The sequence below is a fragment of the Typha angustifolia genome, chromosome 11, assembly GCF_048772165.1.
Source record: "Typha angustifolia cultivar Huaian chromosome 11, ASM4877216v1, whole genome shotgun sequence".
NCBI classification, from domain to species: Eukaryota; Viridiplantae; Streptophyta; class Magnoliopsida; order Poales; family Typhaceae; genus Typha; species Typha angustifolia.
Window position 1 is genome coordinate 14,159,374 of NC_133249.1, and position 21,506 is coordinate 14,180,879.

The 21,506-nt window shown below is 37.0% G+C and overlaps 2 protein-coding genes and 1 pseudogene across 2 annotated transcripts; 2 read left to right on the plus strand and 1 right to left on the minus strand.

Moving 5' to 3' along the window:
* Nucleotides 1–1,800: 1,800 nt before the first annotated feature.
* Nucleotides 1,801–4,903, minus strand: LOC140770945 (UDP-N-acetylmuramoyl-L-alanyl-D-glutamate--2,6-diaminopimelate ligase MurE homolog, chloroplastic-like). The gene is made up of 6 exons (XM_073112279.1): nt 3,493–4,903; nt 3,262–3,378; nt 2,950–3,125; nt 2,459–2,604; nt 2,099–2,305; nt 1,801–2,017 (listed from the first exon to the last, which is right to left on the minus strand). The coding sequence occupies exons 1-5, from the start codon at nt 4,877–4,879 to the stop codon at nt 2,287–2,289; spliced, it is 1,845 nt and encodes a 614-aa protein (XP_072968380.1). The 5' UTR covers nt 4,880–4,903; the 3' UTR covers nt 1,801–2,017; nt 2,099–2,286.
* Nucleotides 4,904–6,894: 1,991 nt separating this feature from the next.
* Nucleotides 6,895–10,391, plus strand: LOC140770416 (uncharacterized; annotated as a pseudogene).
* Nucleotides 10,392–18,544: 8,153 nt separating this feature from the next.
* LOC140770091 (cytokinin hydroxylase) lies at nt 18,545–20,712 on the plus strand. Its single transcript, XM_073111081.1, has 4 exons — nt 18,545–18,859; nt 18,955–19,184; nt 19,265–19,864; nt 20,046–20,712. Exons 1-4 carry the CDS (start codon nt 18,580–18,582, stop codon nt 20,481–20,483), a joined length of 1,548 nt encoding a protein of 515 aa, XP_072967182.1. The 5' UTR covers nt 18,545–18,579; the 3' UTR covers nt 20,484–20,712.
* Nucleotides 20,713–21,506: the final 794 nt, after the last annotated feature.

Below are 21,506 nucleotides of genomic sequence, written 5' to 3' on the forward strand. Positions count from 1 at the left end.
TTGGTTTTTGGATTTGTTTTTTTCCAACTGTAAACGGTCTGAAGACTATGAGCGGAAACGGGTCGGATCGAGTATGCTCCGCATCCGATATTCCATTTTCAAATCCTTCGAATAGGTTAATTTACAACATTTTTTAGGGTGAAATGCAATTTTTTAAAAGGGAAATTCTCAAATAACACCCTATATTTTACTGATTTCCTGAGTAATACCTCGTTTGCGACCTATTTGTATTTTGTAACCGGACTTTTTCCTATCTATAATTATAAATAGCTCAAAGATGAGGTATTAGATCACAAAATCAGCAAAACGCGGAGTGTTGTTTGAAATTTCCCTTAAAAAAAAAAGATTTATCCATGTGGTGGTTCGCACGTGTGGTTGACCCGAGCACAACTAAGGTAGTTTGCCTATAAGGTGTTTGATAAATTATTCAAGATAACCAAACGTGGTGACCATGAAACTTGGTATATGATCTCAGTATATGCTGCTCTGTACTGGCGAATCCAACCCAAGAAATCACATAGATTAGAAAAAAGATAAGAAAAATTATTTGGTAGTTAGAATATAGTTGCCATTGTTCTAACAATTGACTTTGATTCTAAGAATAGAATATAGTTACCCTTTTTCTTAGAGCAAACAAGAGTATGGAGCAACTCTATAAGCTATTATGAATCAGAAAAGGTAGTCAGTTCTCTTTTGCTTCTTGAGGCCATTTTAGAGCTTGCACATATCCACAAGCATTGGAGGAAAGCTGTCAATATTATGAAGAATGGATCAGAGCTGAAGGTTTCAGCAAGCAACTTCTCTTTCATCTCAATGCCAACAATTCCAAGGTCTTAAAATAAGTGGCAGAAGAATGAGTTTCTCATCCTCTGGGGCTCATAATCACATACGGCCAGATGATAATAAAATGTAGATTAATCTGTTTGACTTTTCCGTTTTGGTTCATAGATCTTACTCACGTCTTAACGCTCAGACTGCGTAAAAATTCTTTAAGTTGCATTGGAATATGCCAATTATAATCGAAGAGAACATTGCACTCCACCCATTATTCTATCAAAGTTCTGCTCTTCCATTACTTTAACATCACGTTATTTTCTTGGTGAACTTCTTGATTGTTATCAAGACTTCAGGATGCATATATGATTGCACAACTGAAGAAATCATAAGAATTTTGTAGATTTATAATTGCAGCTAATGGTTGTTAGAGTTATCGACAACAGTGCAATAGAAACAAATACTGGCCTTCCAGAATCCAGAAAGAAATTGATGGCATGAAACCAAAGAACCAGGCAAGTTGAGGCCTTGTAGTTGGCATTCCACCAATTTTTTATCCTCTCTCAAGTGTTTGATGTTGCTTGCTATGCTCTATTGTTTTTTGTATATATTTTGACTTGAAAGAGTGTCAAGATGCTCTGCAATTCTTTTGTAATGATCCGAGAAAAGTAGTTTGTGAACAGAAAAGAATGCTGATGTAAACTCTTCCAATATTAGTCTTTACAAAGTTGTGAACTATGTTCTAGTTGCAATTTGTATATTATCTTTTTCTCCAGTCATAGGAAACATTGAAGATATCTCTAATTTTCCATTCTAAACCACTTGGTACTTCATAGAACTATTTAAGATCACCAACTAGTGAACAAATATCTTCTGTTATTCAAGCACCTTATTTATTGATGAATGGTATAGCAATGTCCAAAAGAGCTGAATCAAGACTGTGCTAAATTTGATTCAGTTTGGAGCTAAAGGTTTTTGAAGCTTATGACAATATCTCCAGTATTGTAATCCATAGAGAGACTATTATTTATTTCAGTGAATTTATAGTTTTCATCTGTTGAATGATGCATCATTACAAAAGTATAGGCAAAGGTTCATCAATAAATTGTTAGCAGCGTTACATATATCACCCAGTTCTCACAAATCTAGAAGATCTTTATATTACTGAGATCTTTTTTTTAATTGCCCTTTGCATCAACTCTAAAGAGCAGCATATAAGCTAAGTTGATTTTGGTCTCCACAACTGCAACAAGAACAGCATTAGATTAAAAGAACACATACCACATACAGGACATAGAGAGAGTGAGAGAGTTCAGTGCATAACCTGGCATTATACTCCTAGAATACTGAACCTTGCGACGGCGAGTTCAAATTTTTTGCTTCCTTATTCTTCTATAAACTAGCAAACTGTGCTTTCTTTTTCTCATAGAACAAGTAATTGTCATGAAAGGCTCATGAAGCCTTTATTTCATCTGTAGATATCCAACCAACTTTATCTTTTCTGATGAAGATTCAGTGTCTATCTGGTAACCTGCATTAGTATTATGACGTAAGCGCAGAATACGGCAGTCTACAAGACCAATGTTTATTAAGATAGAAAATAAAATGAAATTAGAGATGGGCAACAAAACAAAGAAATAATTTGTTTGCAGGAGGAAATTCATTATTGTCTATTCCTGCTTACTGCCAGGGAAATTCATTATTGTCTATTCCTGCTTGCCGCAATTCGTGCACATAATGCAGTGCTTCTCTGCATTCCAATCTGTCATCAAAGAATCTTTTGGTGTCACCTTCAATTTGATATGTTTCATGGCCCTTGCCTGCAATAATCTGTTGCATAATTCAGGTCACAGAGAGAGAATTATCAGCAAGTTGGAGAAAGACAATTGATCTCAAATTTTCCCAAGTAAATAATGCAGAGTTAAAGATGAATTCACTTAAGAAGTGGAAACTTTTTTGGAGATAGTCCATGGCATTGATAGCATATTATCAATAAGAATACTCATATTTACTCTCTTATGTTAACAATATGAAGTAAATAAGTATCGAAGAAAAACATTGGACTACATAGAGTTTATTTGTGAAATCAAATCAAGTGTCAGAAAAGTCTCATTGCCATAACTTTATATGAAAAATGAGAGTGATTAAGATAATGTAGCAAATTAATTAAATTACTATGATATCTCCTTCCTCTCCCATTGCAATGGCAGCTTGCAGAGCAACTCTTCTGATCTGTTCAACAAAAAGTTGATGACCATTTGGAAGCCGCACAAAGTTATTATAACCACCTTGTCGTAGATAGTCTCGCATATTCCATCCGACGCCAGCCAACATATCATCTAGGATGTCCACTGGAAAAGAAAATAAATTACAAAGAAACTATTAGAAATGCAATAGTCCTCTTCCCAGCAACCAAATCAGATATCAATTCTGAAATTCCAAACACTCCAATAAATTTATGTATATAGGGTGTCCTTGTATACATACATGGATCTTCTTTTCTTGGATTGTCGGATGTCAAAATAACAACGTCGCTTTTCTCACCGGCGATTTTTGTCATTAGAGGTCTTTTTCCACTATCTCGTTGGCCGCCACATCCAACCACTGAAAATAACAGATAAAATCTGATTAAGAACATTCATAAATAGAGTTATATGAAAAGGCTAATCAGTAGATGACTCACTCTAGGGGGAAAAACAAGAACAGAAAGAAACATACCAGTTATAATTCTCCTGGGCCCAAGTTCTCTCATGGCATCCAGGAGTCTTGACAATGCATCAGGAGTATGTGCATAGTCCACAACCACTGCAAAAGGCTGCCCTTCATCTATCAACTCACATCTCCCTGGTACCCCGGCCACCCCCTCAATTCCTCTCACAATGCTCTCCATTGGTGCACCCACTGCAATGCCAACTGCAACAGCTGCAAGAATGTTATATATGTTATACCTCCCAAGCATCCCAGAAGTGATCTCCATTGTTCCCTCTGGTGTACTGATCAAAACCTCAGTCTTAAACAGTGAAAGCTCAAACTTTAACGGGCGCACGTCGGCGTTCTCGTTCTCCATTCCAAAAGTAACAACAGGGACATCTGCATTCCCTTGTTCGAGAAAGTATGACGCATTTTTGTCGTCGATGTTTACAACTTTTCGATGCCTTTTAGGATCAACCATCTTTGCAAACAACTTGCTTTTGCTCTTTCTGTACTCCTCTTCGCTCCCGTGGAAGTCGAGGTGATCCCTTGTGAGGTTTGTGAACACTGCGACGTCGAAATCGATCTCATCACACCGCCCTAACTCCAAGCCATGAGAAGAAGCCTCCATGACCACAGCATTATTCCCATTCTGCACCATTGAAGCCATTAGCCTCTGTGTCATCAATGCGTCTGGAGTTGTGTTGACTGCTTCTATCTTCTTGTCTCCATCGATGTAGTACCCAAGTGTGCCTATCATTCCAGTGCTCAATTCCATTGACTCAAAGATAGAATACACTAAGTTGGTCGTCGTAGTTTTGCCATTAGTACCAGTGATTCCAATCACAGTGAGCCTTTTTGATGGGTGATTGAAGAAAACAGAGGCAAGAACAGGGAGAACAGAATTGGTATCCTCAACAACGACAAGGGGCAGACCAATGTCGACTTCCTTATCCGCCATTACTGCGACAGCTCCTCGGCTTATTGCATTAGATATATACAGATGGCCATCGGTTTCTGACCCAACACAGCAAACGAAGAGATCTCCAGGATTGACCTCTCTGGAATCGTTCTTGATTCCAGTGACCAGGACACCCATATCTCCAAGAACATCGACTGGAGCTACTCTGCCTAATTCCAAGAGATGGCCAAGAGTCATCTGGGTCTTGCGCTCAAAAGAGAGCTTTCTAGAGAGCAATTTGGTGGAATTGGCTTTGCGAATTTTGCTCTCCGAGGTGATGGTGAACTTTTGAGAGAGGAAAGATTGTCTTTTTGAAGAAGAAATGGGGTTAAAGTTGGAGTTTATCTTGGTGCGAAGTGGAGTTGGAACGAACTGGGATTTGGAGAAGGGGAAAAGGAGGAGAGGAGGAGAAGGAGAGAAGCATGGGAAGGAGAATGGAGAGGATAAAGCCATTAGAAAATATTAAGAGGTCTAAGAATCAAGAAGCTTGGTGTGTGATACGTAGCTTTGCAAATATATATATATATATATATATATATATATATATATATATGGAATGAACAAACGAGAACATTAATTGCATGATTGAGGAATTATTCATGATGATAATGAAGTACATGATTGAGATAAAGATGAGCTTGATGTGAATAATTATGTTAGCTTTATTGGGTTATAAACTTAAATTGTTGTACTCTCCTTGAATTAGGCAAGCCAAATTAGTTAATATTATTTTAACTTCTAGTTTTCTATCATTTTCATATATGAGCACAAAATGCAAACTTAATTCATATCTCTTTATCATTAGACATAACGTATTCTTTGGAATTAAATCAAACCAATATGAATTCCAAAGGCATAAAAATTATTTTCCCTTCAACTTGGATGGATGGGCCTTGCACAGTAGAATAATAGGATAATTGGTCAAGAGTCTTAAATCTTCTCGTAATTTTGATCTATATAAAACCATTAGTTTCTCTATTCAAAGATAAAGATAATAATTTTAGTCAAGTTCTTAATATTAACTCTGGTTGTTGTCACCTCCTCCTTGCTATGTCTTGGTTCCAATAAGAGACAGAGTCCCCTATCAATGGCATAATCTATTATTGACATTAATTAAAACCCTTTTATAAGAAATAATAGAAGGATAGGGAAAAGGTATTCTACTGATTGTGATATAATATTTAAAAGGCAAAGGTTATCATGTGCAGGATAATTACCATAAGGCTTAGTTTGATATGATTTATTTGAAAATATTAAGATAACAACTACTAATCTAACAAATTTCCAGACTAAAAAAGAAACCTTTGATTCAGGGCAAATACACTGTAGTTGTAGCAAGTTCCTACAACTATAATTGCAGTGCATCTTTTATCATCTATTGCTGTTTTGTTGGAGTCTGCACCATAAAACAACAGAATAAGAGACCGTTTGTATGTTACGATTACAACCAATGAGGACTAACGTTGGTCCTAACCGAAAAAACCAACCTAAGACCACAAAAGTTCTCTATAAAATTTCTCCTCTCCTCAATCTCACTAATTTCAGTAAGCATTTAATTCTCAGCCTCTTCTCCTCGGCCAAATGGCATGGCGCCTTCCGAGCGTTGCCCTTGTACTTATCGTAATTGCCCTCCCGGATGTAACCAAAGTTAGTCACAGCGCTACAATTGAAAACATCGATGCCGATATCAATATAAACAACAATAATGAGATTAATCCGACGAAAGAACTTACGACGATTCTAGGAGTTGTAAGGCCGTTCGGACAAACCGAAGAGGCTAAAGGTATTATGAGTGCGATGGAGACATTGATTACAAATGCTTCAAAGACTGCTTTGGCACCTGCAGCTACGACGGCCCAAGGTCTATTCACGAAGACCTTCAACAAAAATATCTCAATTGATGGCCCGACGGCAGCCCATGCGGCAATGATGGCAATAGATGGCCTCAAGCAAGCGTCCGCCAAAGAAAAAAGCGAAGCAAGCGACGGAGTCAACATTAGGGTTAGCTCCACCATGGTAGCAAGCTTCGTCCTCCTCCTCTTCTCCTAAGTTTAAGATTGTTAGATGAACTCTCTTCTCCTTTTATTTTATTAAATGTGGAATGGCTAAGAAACTTTTGAAGCTGAGATGAGGTATTGAGCATCCTTCTTTGTATCAAATTGAGAAGAAGCAAATCTTGTGTTATATAATATATATATATACTAACCCTCTATTTTTCTACCTCTATCTCAAAAATTTACTAGAGAAATTAATCATATATTTTCATGTAACCATGACTTCATTGCTCCATATATCTCGGTCACTTTTTAGACGAGTATGACCGATATACGCTGCCAAGTACCCCTGATGCAGCAGATTCGTGCAGCATTGGCTACACAGGATCAGATTTAGGAAAGATGGACGGCCACGATCATCTCGTCATCTCCTCCATAAACCCCTAAATCCCAAAAGACTAACCATAACTCCAACCGGAAAATGGCGCGGTCCTCCCCCTCTGCTGCCGCCGCCGGTGCCGGGAACCTAGTCCTTATCCTCGACTATGGCTCCCAGTACACCCACCTCATCACCCGCCGGATACGTCAACTCTCCGTACTCTCCCTCTGCCTCTCCGGCACGTGTCCCCTCTCGGCCATCGCGGACCTACGCCCACGCGTGGTCATCCTCTCCGGCGGGCCTCACTCCGTCCACGCCAGCAGCGCCCCCTCCTTCCCGGACGGCTTCCTCCGCTTCGCTGAGGAGAGCGGCGCGCACGTGCTCGGCATCTGCTATGGGATGCAGCTTCTCGTGCAGAAGCTTGGCGGCTCCGTCGCCATCGGCGAGAGGCAGGAGTACGGGAAGATGGAGATCGTGGTGGAGAAGAGTGAGTCGGGGCTCTTCGTGCCAGAGATGGCGGGAGGACATCAGACGGTATGGATGAGCCATGGGGACGAGGTGATGAAGCTGCCCGAGGGGTTTAGTGTGGTCGCAAGGAGCGTGCAAGGGTCCGTGGCGGCGATCGAGAACAAATTGAGAAGGATCTATGGGCTTCAGTACCATCCAGAGGTAAATTATTAGGTCTTTCTATTCGTGGGTAAATTAAAATTACCGCAATTTGGGGTTCTAATATTACTTAGGAAAACAAAAAGGTGTATTTTTTCCATGAGTAGAAAAAATCGATATTACTTGTTGCTGTCCGGTGAAGGATACAATCAAGTTATTTCTTTGATTTCTTAAATCATTACTAGTTTATTTGTGATGTCTCTCTCCACCTTGCGATTGCAGAGATGTTTACTTCCTTAGAAGAATAAGTTTTGATCTAGTTTAGCAATTCGAATAGAATGAAAATGTTTTTTTTTTTTTTTTTGTATGTCATGTTTGAAAAGTTTGAAGAATTATTAACTGTTCTCTTCCAGTGATTTTCATGGACAATTTTATTTAAAATCAAAAATATTTTTAGTTAATGCCTATTGATTATCCTATGATTTCCTTATGTCTTTTGACGAAGAAATCAAGAGTTGCACAACTATTTCCTTACCTTTCTTGGAGAGAGATTTGCTGGTAATATTCTTAGGTGTTTAAATGGTATCTGGAATTATAACTAGCGTCTTTCATTTCTTGGCTAGTTGAGTATTGCACCATCTCCAAAAAAATTTCCAATTTATGTGCTTCTTTTAAAATCCTGATAGGTCACACATTCACCAAAAGGAATGGAGACATTGCAGCACTTTCTTTTTAAAGTTTGTGGGATAAATCCTGATTGGAAGATGCAAGATTTACTTGAGGAAGAAATTAAAGACATCAAAGGCATGGTAGGACCTGATGAGCATGTCATTTGTGCTTTATCAGGAGGAGTTGATTCGACAGTAGCAGCAACTCTCGTTCACAAGGCGATTGGAGATAAGCTTCACTGTGTTTTTGTTGACAATGGTTTATTAAGGTCGCATTTTTATTTTAACTTGTTAACTATCATATTGACTTGTATCGATGCATATTGAACCAGTTGGCTAGATCATCTAATGAGGTTTCTCTTCCACAGGTATAAGGAGAGAGAACGAGTGATGTCAACCTTTGAAAGGGACATGCATCTACCTGTGACTTGTATTGATGCATCTGAACAATTTCTTAGTAAGCTTAAAGGTGTCAAGGACCCGGAGGTCAAAAGAAAGATTATTGGGAGAGAATTCATTGCAATTTTTGATGATTTTGCTCAGGAGTTAGAGGAGAAGCTAGGGAAACGACCCACATATTTGGAGGTCTTCCGAAAGACATGAAGTTAAAGCTCATTGAACCACTTAAGCTCCTTTTTAAGGATGAGGTTTGAATCTCAGTCCCCTTCTGCAAGATTTCTAGAGTGTCTCTTTATAAGCACAAATGCATGTAATATCTTATATATATATATATAGCACCAAAATCTGATTTCTTCATTGTATTCTTTTGAAAGTCCCACCTATTCTAAGCTGATATGTACTGTCTTTATTTCCAAGCCCCACCTATTCTAAGCTGATATTTATTCTGTGTCTTTATTTTTCTTTAAGGTACGCCAATTGGGAAGCATTTTAAATGTTCCTGAATCATTTTTGAAGAGACACCCATTCCCTGGACCTGGCCTTGCTGTTCGTGTCTTAGGCGATGCTACAGAAGGAAACGCATTGGAGATTCTCCGTCAGGTTTGCTGCTCTATATTACTTCTTCAAATATCAGAATAGTGATTGTTTGTGGTTGCAATATGATGTTAGCCTTTTTATGTTTTCTAGGTGGATGAGATATTTATTCAGTCAATCAGGGATGCTGGGCTTTATGATTCTATTTGGCAAGCTTTTGCCGTGTTCTTACCAGTACAATCTGTTGGAGTTCAGGGTGACCAAAGAACTCATTCTCATGTGGTAGTTCTTAGAGCAATTACTAGCGAGGATGGCATGACTGCAGACTGGTAACAATTTACTCCCTCCAAGATAATGTGCGGTACTCTTTGTTTATTTTCAAGTTGAGAAGCAGAATTTCATTTTGGATACTTGTAGAGATCTGTGTTTATAATTTTATATTATTAACTTTTTAATGATGCTTGGTAAAAAAGAATGACAATACACTTTACTTATATATTGCCATATGATAATAACATTCCAGGTTTAAATCATGCTAATTGCTTTTGTAAATTACCAGAAGCAAAAAGTATAGCATGTACACTCCTTGTTTATGGCAAGAGTTTCCTTGTCTTCTTGACAAATAATGTGGCATATAGCATGGTATGGATACAGGTATAGTTAGGGGCCCCTTATTTTCTTTCTTGTGATCTGCAGGTCTGAGTATTTTTCTTTTCTTGTTTTATCTTTTTACCGTTCTCCAAATTTGGAGATTATCCTCTTTCAATTATGAAGAGCTTAAGAACTCAGGATAGGTTCAATAGTGCTGAAACATATCTAGATAGTATCATCAGATATTCTCTAGCTTTCATTTTCTTTCCTTTATATGTTCTATTCTTAGAACTCTTGTATCCGAACTAGTATCTTTGACATTTAGATGTGATTCAGGATTTCTGTTTCTTTAAAAAAACCACAAGTTCTTATCCTCTGAAACTATCTATAGTACTCATCTTACTTAACATCTGAATCTCATTTAGGTACTATTTCAACCACAAGTTCCTTGTAGATGTGGTTCGCAAGATCTGCAATAACGTACGAGGTGTTAATCGTGTCTGCCAGGATATCACATCAAAACCACCAGCAACTGTTGAATGGGAATGAAGTATCTGCTGTCATTTGATTGAAGAGGTTGATACCAAGTTGCATCTGTACATTCAAACTGCTTGATTATTGAACCAATCTAATTATTTGTACAAGCCAATGTAATCTTTTGGCATCTGCTGAAGTGTGGGCCCAGCAATATGAAAGAAGAAATAATTTGGTTAAAGATGAATTCAGAAAATTAATAGTATGGAGTTCTTTTTTCTTTTGTAATGCTCTTGTGATGCAGATTATGTATATAAAATGCTAAAATCTTGAATTCTTTCAACTATTTTGCAATTTAATCAGCATTCATCAGCTTCTTTATGTTGCATCTGGTGCCTGGTGGCAGGAAGAACTCTAGTTTTGATCAGGATCCCCACCACATTTTTCTCGTTTTCTGGTCAATTGCACTCACTGCCTGATTTAAAGTTACAGCTCCAAGATTAACGTCAATATAAAGTTTATTCTCACTTCAATAACTAAACATCAGAATTAACTGCAACTTATTCCCTCTCTATCAATATCCAACAACTCCTCCACTTGTCTACAAGATTACTCTTAAACTTACCATCCAAATGCTTTAAATAAATTCTCGTAAAAGTAATCACATTATTCACCAAAGAAGAATCTGGGCAAAAGTTGAAGGATCTTGCCACCCTCAACTGCTTCTTTGAAAATACTTTCATCAAATATGTAGATGTTACTGTTGTTAAGATCTTATGCTTCACAACACTCGAGGATTTCTGTGATCTAGACTCTCTATCTGAGAGTTTGAAGGTAACCATGATTGACTAGGTTTTAATCTAGTTTGAATTGAATGGTATGACCAATATCACAAAGGGTGGAAGAGTATCAATTCATCTTGTGGAAGATGAACCAAACCTCTTCTGGGAAAAATCTTTTCAGCTTGCCATTTGATCGAACAGGTGTGTGCAATAACCGTGCGAACACCTCAAGAATCCAGAGTTTTGACCATATTGGATCTCCTTAGAAATTTTTATATTATCTCGGTCAATTCATCAAAGTTATTCAAAAGGAAACCTATTTTGACTGGCTAAACTATTAGGTCATAAGTCTAAAAAAGAATTATTAAATAATTTAGCAATATATACAGAAGATAAATTACTAAATAGTTCAGTTGTTTTATTATCACATAGTTGGACAGTTTTATGAGTGACATCTGACCTAGCAAAGTTAAGCCCCCTTTATGCCATTCCATAAAATAATCCCATTTTAGTTAAAAACTCAAAAGAATCCCACAAAAAGCTACATGAGAGTATTAATTAGGAGTGTAAACGACTAGAACTTGATTAAACCCGGCTTTGATCAAGTTTGAATTAAAATTATTTTTATTTGAGCATATTTCGAATTCAAGCTGAGCTCGAGCTATTCAATAAGTAATTTCAAGTCTTATCAATTCAAGTTATCTTTTAGTCTAAGCAAATTTGGATTGATTTATGCTTGAATCAAGCTTAAAATAAAATCTAATTCAACTATAAATAAGACTAATTCAAAGAAATTTAAAGTGCATCTATAAATTCAAAAATGAAACCTACAACTTATAACTACCACAAAATTTGGCAGACTAGCAAGCATTAGGAATTTCAAAATCTCAAAATAAGCATTAGTTCCTTCTCCCAACTACTAAAGAAAGAGGATAAACCAAAACTACCAAAATATCTATTAGGAAAGAGTCAACGAGGGCTCGAGGTTGAGTGATGTGCGGAGGTTGAGCGACGTGTCAATGTGCAAAGGTCGAGAGCGTGCCAAGATGCGGAGGTCTAGGGGCATGCGGAGGTGGAGCTGTGTGTTGATAAGGGGTATAAACGACTCGAGCTTGAGTAAGCTGGGCTAGCTCGGCCTGAAAATGAACAAAATCTAGCTCGACTCGAGTTCGAGACAAGCCTAATATAGGCTTTGCTCAGCTCGATAACATTATCGAGATGGCTTGACTTAGCTCGAGCTGGCTCGATTTCTTCTTTTTTTTATTGTATATTTAATTTTTAGTTATAATAATATAATTTTTTGAGGATTGTGTACTCATAAAGATGATTTCTCAACGTGGGACTAAATGTCATCCAACCAATTATAAAAAAAATTAGACTTTCACATGTAAAATCTAGTATTCAAACTCATCATCTTATTTGAGATTGAAGTACATTATCAACTTGCTATAAATTTTAAACAAACAATATATATTATAATATATTACACGGCTTATTCAAAGCTCGAGCTAAGCTTTAAATGAGTCAACCTCACGAGCCTCACGAGCTGGCTAGCTTTTTGATAACCCTAGCGTCAATGTGCGACTGGAGGTGGAGCGGCCCAAGATGGTTACTTGTGGGAAGTTGGTCTTGGAGAACAATGGCAGTGGAGGTCACTCTCACTCTAATAGTTGCATGGTAGATTTGAGGCTTTAACCCAGAGAGAGTGAAGCTAAGCCATTAGATCAAAAGATCTAATGGTTCATATTACTCATATTATACATACATATATATATATATATATCGAACCTTATCAAACAAGCTCGAGATAAAGCTCGACACGAATTTAATTTCAAGCTTAGTTTTAAGAGCAAGCTCAGTTCACTTCAACTTATTTTCAAGCCGAGCTTGATAAAAGCTTACCCTCGACCAGACTATTTTGACAGCCCTAGCATTAATTATTCTAAAATTGGTTGTCCTTTTCTTGTAACGTCTAAAGAAAGTTCCTGGTTTTCTTTATTTATAGTAAAATGTCGTTTCTCACGACCAAAATATTTGGGTCATTTATTATTTCCATTTAACTTCAAATTTGGGAAAAGAGACGGAGTCGTATGTTATTAGATTAAGCTTAAATTCCAATAAACCTACGTATCATTTCTCAAAAAGCATTTTTGCCTCAAACTTTGATCTAAAATTCCTTCTATATTCTCTTATTCTCCAAATAAATATATAACTACACCATGCAATGCAATAGGAAATGCATAATACATCTTTGATTACATTACTTTAAAATATAATACTTTTTATTAGAAAATCATAAATAACACCCCAATAGAGCCTCCATTTGCTATTAAAAAAAATACTTGCATCTTGCACAATAAATTTCTAGGATTAGGTGCAAGGTTTTTTACTTGCCGGTTATATACAAATGAGTGTATTTTTTCAGGTTGATTTTATTAGAAAATTTTAGAGTCTGTATACTATGTATCTTGTATAGTATATTTGTTATTGGCATATTGACTTTTTCACGTCAATTTTTGTGTTTTACTTTATTATTATTATTATTATATATCTTTTTTTTTATTTTGTAAGAACAAATCACAGATAAAGTATAAGAACACTTTCAAGAATTAGTGTTAGACTATGCACAACACTGATTTCTAACAAAATAGGATCAAATCAAGCATCTAAAATACTAAAACTATGAGATCAACGAAATAAAGTAATTATCGTGTAATTTGAAGGGTCGTACTATATGAGTAAAGTAAGGATAGTTTTAAAAATACAAAAAAATAGGTAAAATATTCTACTTTTTAATTAAAAATAGGATGTAGCTCAATATTTCTTTTAACAAACAAGAGGGGAGAAATCTTTATTTATAAGATAATGAAAATTAGGATGTTTGCTCAATATTTCTCGTCAATCCAACTACATGCAAAATTGTCAAATATGAGCATGATAACAAAAGACAAACACATTGATAAGTACTGGGTGAATGATGCATACAGTTATTAAAAGAATTCAACTCAGCACAATGCTAGATTCAGTTGATAATAAAGCAATATTTTGAATGCAAGAAGGAATAAGATGCCATTTGTTATTCCAATTTTCTTTCCTTTCTTTCTTTCTTTCTTTCTTTCTTTCTTTCTTTCTTTCTTTCTTTCCAGATTGTCCTTGTCTTGGTTAATCTTAATTTGAATTCATGTCATTATGATTATCTTGTGTGGTATAATTTTTCAGCATTTTTCCCTTCAGAAGTCAACCTTTAGGACTTTAAGAGTACTATCACCTCAGAAGATGCAAACAAATTTTGACTTTTGATGGTAAATTTTAGAGAAATCTTCAAATCGTACTCTATATATTACTAAGTTTGTAATTAGCATTTAATCTTGAGCTATATAAATCCTTTTATCTCTGAAGATTTTTCATAGATATGATGTTTTTACTTTGACTAATTAGCGAGGGTAACACTCATCCCACATAACATCGAATCCCATATTTATAATTTGCGAGCCAGTCCGCAAATTTGTTAGCCTTGCAATAGATATAGTAAACAAATAAAAAATGTTAAGCAATAACAACGGTCTACAATCATCGATGATGGAAGATATAGAACACGGTGCATCATGCACACTATTAATAATATTTACCAGGAGCTGAGAGTCCATCTTGATCCGTAAGTGAGTGATCCGGCGATTCTGAATACAAACCAAAGCCTCTCTAAAGCCGCAGCTTCAAGAACGAACGATTAAGAATAATCTCTATAACGACTCAATGACTGCGAGTTATAATTAGGGAGCCTAGTGGAGAAAGCAAGATGAAGCTCGCCTCATCAGACACGTTGGGGCCTGAATATGAACCAACACTGTTTAGTTTGAGGAAGCCCGGCAAGGGGGGCTCCCAACGAATAAAGCGGAGGCTATAGGGGTTTGTTTGCTTCGATGGTGCCAATTACTCAAAATACTCGTAGGCCAATGACATGTTTTTTTCCCATATGATCTCCGACTATTCTTTTATAGAGTTAAGGAGAATGTTATTTTTATAGTTCCATATTTTCAAAGTAAAACAATAATTGTCGTAAGAATAAGATGTCGATTTGGAGCGACAGCAAAGCTTTCTCGATGAGCTAGGACCTCTTAGCCCAATTGGGATCCGATAGTGCAATAGGCCAAAGGTCACCAAGACCACTCCAAAGGGTCTGAGCGAATGAGCACATGAAAAACAAGTGGTAGCTAGACTCAATCTCTCTCCTATAGATGGGGCTATCATTATAGAAACCCTATTCCAGCCGACTCAGAGTGAGTCTAGTTAGGAATCTATTCCAAAAGAATTTTCATAGGGACTCTTAGCTTCTAAAAAACTTTCTAACCCTTCCAAGGTGGTAGAGAGCGTTGCTATGCGCGTGAGTAATGGTCGTCACAATTTAGATCTAGAACAATGTTTTAGTCAAACTAAGTGACAATAAAATACTTCATTTTAATCTCCATCTCCTCTCTCTCTCTCTCTCTATATATATATATATATAAAAACTCTCTCTCTCTCTATATATATATATAAACTGAAGGGAGGGAGGGCAATCATTTGGTTGTCACGACATAAATATATATAATATATATATATATATAAACTGAAGGGAGGGAGGGCAATCATTTGGTTGTCATGACATAAATGAACTAATTTCCGTACGGCTACAATCTATTGGAATGGCGGCTGTCCTTCTCTGATTCCCCAATAAAAGATCCAAATAAATCCTATCACTAAAAAAAAAAAAAAGAGAGAGAAGGAAAAAAAAAAAAGAAGAAGAAGAGAAGAAACGAAAGAGAAAAATTAAAGCCGACCATAAGTGTGATGCACGAGTTGGGCGCATTAAATGGCCATGCCGTCCATATACACGTGTGCTCCAACTTCAGCAGTAGATGGGTGTTTAGTGCCCAATTTCCACTTTGCGAGCACTAAATGTGCTGTTGTTCTTTCTTGCCTAATCTTTTTGCTCTCATTTGATTTGATGTAACACATTAGATTTTCTTCAAAGCTATAACATGATTAGAGAGAAAATATTATAACTTTGTAGGTTTATTAGTGACAAAAGTTACACTTTATCCTCTATAATCTTCTTCCTCTTTATTTTCTTTCTTCTTTTTCGATCATGAGTTTGAGATTGATTTACTGTCTTATAACGAGTTCATATAATCTTTTTATTTTTTTCTCTTCTTCTTCGCTCGTAAGATTGAGATTGAGATTGATCCGCCGTTCTATAACTGAGTCCAAATTATACGAACGACAGTGATATACCATAACGGCGTGCTAACAATTTTACTTTCGCTACCGAACTCGAGAGCTATCATTGACATTAATGCCAGGGGCGGCACCAAGTTTGATATATCGTTATTTGGCAATGAAGACGACTTGCATTAATGAATAGTATTAAAGACAAGAATGTCTCTTTTATTTTAACAAGAATCACATCAGGTGCATTTGAATCTTATCTTGGGTGATGATTGCGAAGACCACTGGAAAGAGTATTGTAGACCTTTTGTGTAGGATATATATTTGTATAGGACTAACAACTTTTAATATTAAGTAAATGACTGATTTAAGATGGTAAACGTATTGATCCACAGATATTTGTTGAGTAAAGTCTTGAGAGAATTGACTCGAGATCCACAAATTTTATTTTTTATTTTTGTGCCTTTTTGTGTTTATTTAAAGGTGGAAAAGCATGGAAGATGTGAAAGGCTTAAGAGAGTGGAGGCTTAGATTCCCCATTACTTTTAGTGCTTTCGTCCTAAAGAATGCCTTTTGACTTTTATATTTTTTTTCTTAGAAAAAAAAGAGCCTATTGGCTGATCATTTATTTCATTCTAAATGAGAGATATTTAAAATAAATGTTCATTACTACATAAACAAATCATCTTACTCCAAATAGACTTGTTCAAATAGAGCCGAAGCAAAAGGAAATACAATAAAGGTGACGAGATTAATCATAACAAGGAGGGCGACGACGACCACGAGAGCAGCGTGGCGGGAACAATGTATATAATTCTCTAATAGACAAGAAAAAAGAAAATTTGTCGGTTCGTTAGTAGGAATGAAACTCTCTAAGATGGGGAGGGAAAAAGAAACGTCCATATTAGAAACATAGATCAATCGTGTATATAATTAGAGTTGCATAAAGAAATTCACCTAAAGTTAAGCTACCGATAACACTAATAACTTAATTGTCACAGTCCTAATCCTGTTAGATACTATTTAACATGCATACGTTATAATTTTAAGTCGTTAGCCTGATTCTATGGGAAGAGGTTGACTTAAATACAATAATAATAATAATAATAATAATAACAATAAACAGAATAAGGATAGGGTATATAATAAATGCGTGGGTGCAAACGTGGAGTCAAGTGAAATTTGAGAACAGACCCTAGATTTCCCATCTGCCGACACATAATTCTCTATAATAACTCGGGAAAAGTAGTACATTGGAAATGTTGAAATTCTTCCTATTTTTTGACGGAATATTATTCCTACTTGAAACATCTTGTTGTAGTTTCATATTAATAAGTTCTTTTCTTATTTTTTTTTTTTCAAGGCATGATAACGTAATAATATCATAATTAAAATCAATGCCGCTGAAATTTGAACTCGAAAACACACATAAAATAAACGTTCTTTAGCCCTATCCTGGCATGTTATAAGATTTCTAATTATGGTCAATATTGTATCAATATATAAGTTGACATGGAATATAAGGGTGACAACTTTTTTTACTTTCTGGGTATACAAATTTAAAGATTTTTAATTAAAGTTAATGTTCTTGTAAATCTGAGAGTACTTATTATAACTCATTTAATCCCTTTTATCCTGTTCATTCGACGAGTTAATTAAATGGTTAACTTGACTCAAATATTATTACTATTGATACAAAGATCGTTAAACCAATTAAACCGTTGACTTCCTGTGAGATAATATGGTGCCATAAGGTTGGATAAGGTCAACCTATTCCCACCTGATATCTCTTAGAAAGGAAAAGTAGTAGGTGTGCAACGGAAGAGTTCAAAAGGATTACTAGAACAATCAACACAAGCCTTATTTTTCCCCAGCTAAATTTAATTCAAGAGGCCAAATGGATCCGCGTAACTACGTACGTACAAGAATCAAATATATTGATCGAGCCATTTCAATTTTCAAGCCTTAAAATAATTTATCCTCTATGAACTAAATTCTACCGAAGGGCAAAATGGTAATTTTTGGCATGAGTATATCTATCTATCTATGTACGTATAATATATATTGCATGCCACGTACTTCTATTGGGGGTGGGATAAAACAGTAGGGCCACTAAGTTGGACCCACCTATGACTTTGGTCCTCGTCTCTTGACGTCATGGCTTTTGCCATAATAACAATATGTGACTATATTACTAATTAATGGTCGGAGACCATTCAAAGATGAATTATATGGCTAAGAGCCCAATACCAATTCCGGCTGGCTTCCATCTATCCCCATCTCCAATATTCCGGCTTCGAATATTATTTTTATTTTTCCACTACTTTCTTTGGTCAAATTGCGAATGGCCTATATCTTTGAACAAGACCAAACCACTGCTACATCACCTCCCTCTCTCTATATATAGACTAGCAATCCCTCACCCATTATATAATTAATCAAACCTCCCTCCTCCTCTTCCTTCATACCTTTCATCGTCTTCTCTCTCTCTCTCTCTCTCTCTCTCTCTCTCTTTCTCTCCATGCAAGGTTTGAGTTGGCTCATGGGGATCCTCCTCGCTCTCATCCCCCTCTTCCTCTACTTCTCCATCTCTATCCTTTGGCAATCTCCCGTTAGTTTGCGGCGGCGCCTTCGGGCGAATGGCTTCTATGGCCCCCCTCCTTCTTTTCCTTTAGGTAACCTGATTGAGATGAGCAGCTGTTACAAGCAAGATCAAGGAGCTGCTTCTTGTTCATCGGGCATTAGCCATGATATCCACTCCTCGGTGTTCCCCTACTTCGCTCGATGGCGGAAAAGTTTCGGTAAGTATCGTATGTTACGTTCGTCGACATGGCCAGATGTAAAGGAAGTAGTGTTGCATAACTTGTGCAATATATCTATGTCTATATATATGCAGGAAAGATCTTTGTCTACTGGCTGGGAACCGAGCCATTCTTGTACGTCGCCGACCCCGAGTTTCTGAAAATGATAAGTTCGTCGGTTACCGCCAAGAGATGGGGGAAGCCCGACGTGTTCAAGCGCGACCGCAAGCCGATGTTCGGTAAAGGGCTTGTGATGGTTGAAGGTGATGACTGGCATCACCATAGACACATCATTGCACCTGCATTCTCTATGACCAATTTGAACGTACGTAAGCCCCTCATTAATTAATTACCTAGTGATCAATGGGAAGACTAAGTTTAGATGCGTAACATGCATGCATGCAGGCCATGATATCCCTAATGGAGGAATCCACCACCAAGATGCTGGATGAGTGGAGCAAGAATGCAGCATTAGGGCAAAATGAAGTAGATGTGGAGAGGGACATCATCAAGAATGCAGCTGAGATCATCGCCAAGACTAGCTTTGGCATCAACGAGGAGAAGGGGAAGAAGGTGTATGAGAAGCTACAGGACATGCAAGCCATGCTCTTCAAGACCAATCGCTTGGTTGGAGTTCCTTTCAGCAAGTTTCTGTACGCTAAGCAAACCTACAGAGCGTGGAAGCTCGGCGAAGAGATCGACGGGCTTCTCCTCGCGATCATCGAGTCCAGGAAACAAGGAGATGGCAGCAGCATACAGCAGCAAGACCTCCTCGGCCTCCTCCTCGCCGGAAATCAAGAGAAGCTGACGACTCGCGAGCTCGTCGACGAGTGCAAGACCTTCTTCTTCGGCGGCCACGAGACCACCGGTCTCGCCCTGTCGTGGACGCTTCTCATGTTAGCCCTTCACCCAGAATGGCAAAGAGCTCTCAGGGAGGAGATCATTGAGATAACAAAAGATGAAGGAGCTCTCAACACCACCACCATGCTATCGAAACTTACTAAGGTAACGTAAGACACATATGATGTCAATTTAATTCAGTTACCAATCACTCTCACTCTCTCTCTCTCTCTCTCTCTCTCTCTCTCTCTCTCTCTCTCTCTCTCTCTCTCTCTCTCTCTCTCTCTCTCTCTCTCTATATATATATAATATCATTAATTTATGATAAAATTAATCAATCATCCAGATGGGGTGGGTGCTGAACGAAATGCTGCGATTGTACTCCCCTGCACCAAACGCACAACGGCAGGCAAGAGAAGAGATCAAGATCGGAGAAGACATAGTGATACCCAAGGGGACGAACATATGGGTCGACGTGGTCGGCATGCACCATGACCCGGAGTTATGGGGTGAGGACGCGAACGAGTTCAAGCCTGAGAGGTGGTTCAAAGAAGGGCTCTACGGAGGGTGCAAGCATAGGATGGGATTCTTGCCGTTTGGATTTGGAGGAAGGATGTGCGTGGGGAAAAACCTAACCTTGATCGAGTACAAGGTCGTGCTTAGCTTAATCCTTCGCCGCTTCTCCTTGTCGGTGTCGCCGCACTACAAGCATTCGCCCAGGATCATGTTGTCCCTTAGGCCTTCTAATGGAATTCGGCTTGTCCTTCATCCTATTGAAGGCTAGGGTTTAGGCTTTAAATGGTCCTCACATATATCTATCTATCTATCTATCTATCTATCTATCTATCTATCTATCTATATACTGATGGTCTATATATATATATAGAGAGAGAGAGAGAGAGAGAGAGAGAGAGAGAGGCTTGGTAAGATAATTAATGTGGCTGATATGGCTGACCCTGTATATATATAGATGGGTGTCTTGTGTATACGATCGACAGAGAGCAAATAATAATACATGCATGAGTTAGATAAATTAAACAAAAAGTTTGTATATTATTCGCTTAAAAGAATCGTCTATAACTTGTGATTATTTTGCCAATTCTACCTATCAACTTTACAATGGGATGGTTCAGTGAACAGAACGTGTCAAAATTCCAATTAAAGCAGTGACCCAGACCCGGGTGGCTAATCTAACATCATCTCAGACGTGATGATCCATTCGTTAAGCTAATATTACAATGCTCCGATCTTGTCAGATGTAAATCTATACCAACCTATTCTTGGCACATAATTATCACCCTCTTAAAATTATCAGATTGCAAATTAATATTAGGGTATATACAAATTGACGATTTTATAATCTGATCTATTATTTTTTTATAATTTTTATTTAACACACTGACATTATTTTAACTAATAAATATCGATCAAATAATTAAAATACTCTTATTATTAAAATATATACCAGCCTTTGTTCCTCGCTTGAAGAAGGCACGAATAATTTAGGTATTTATAAGTTATTTTATATTATTATAACGAAATATATTTTGTTGGTACACATTTAAATTAAAGGAAAGTATTAAATAAGAATTATAAAAAAAAAAAGAGTAGATATCTAGTTACAAAATCTCAAAGACGGAATATGAATTACAAAATAAATAAAATATATTGTGTTGTTATTGGTAAAATATTCAGTTGCCAAATATCAACCCTACTATTGTGACGTACTGTAGGCCAATAAAATAATGTGATGATACAATATATATTAATATACCCTAACGTAGATATATGGACGGCTGATCACGCC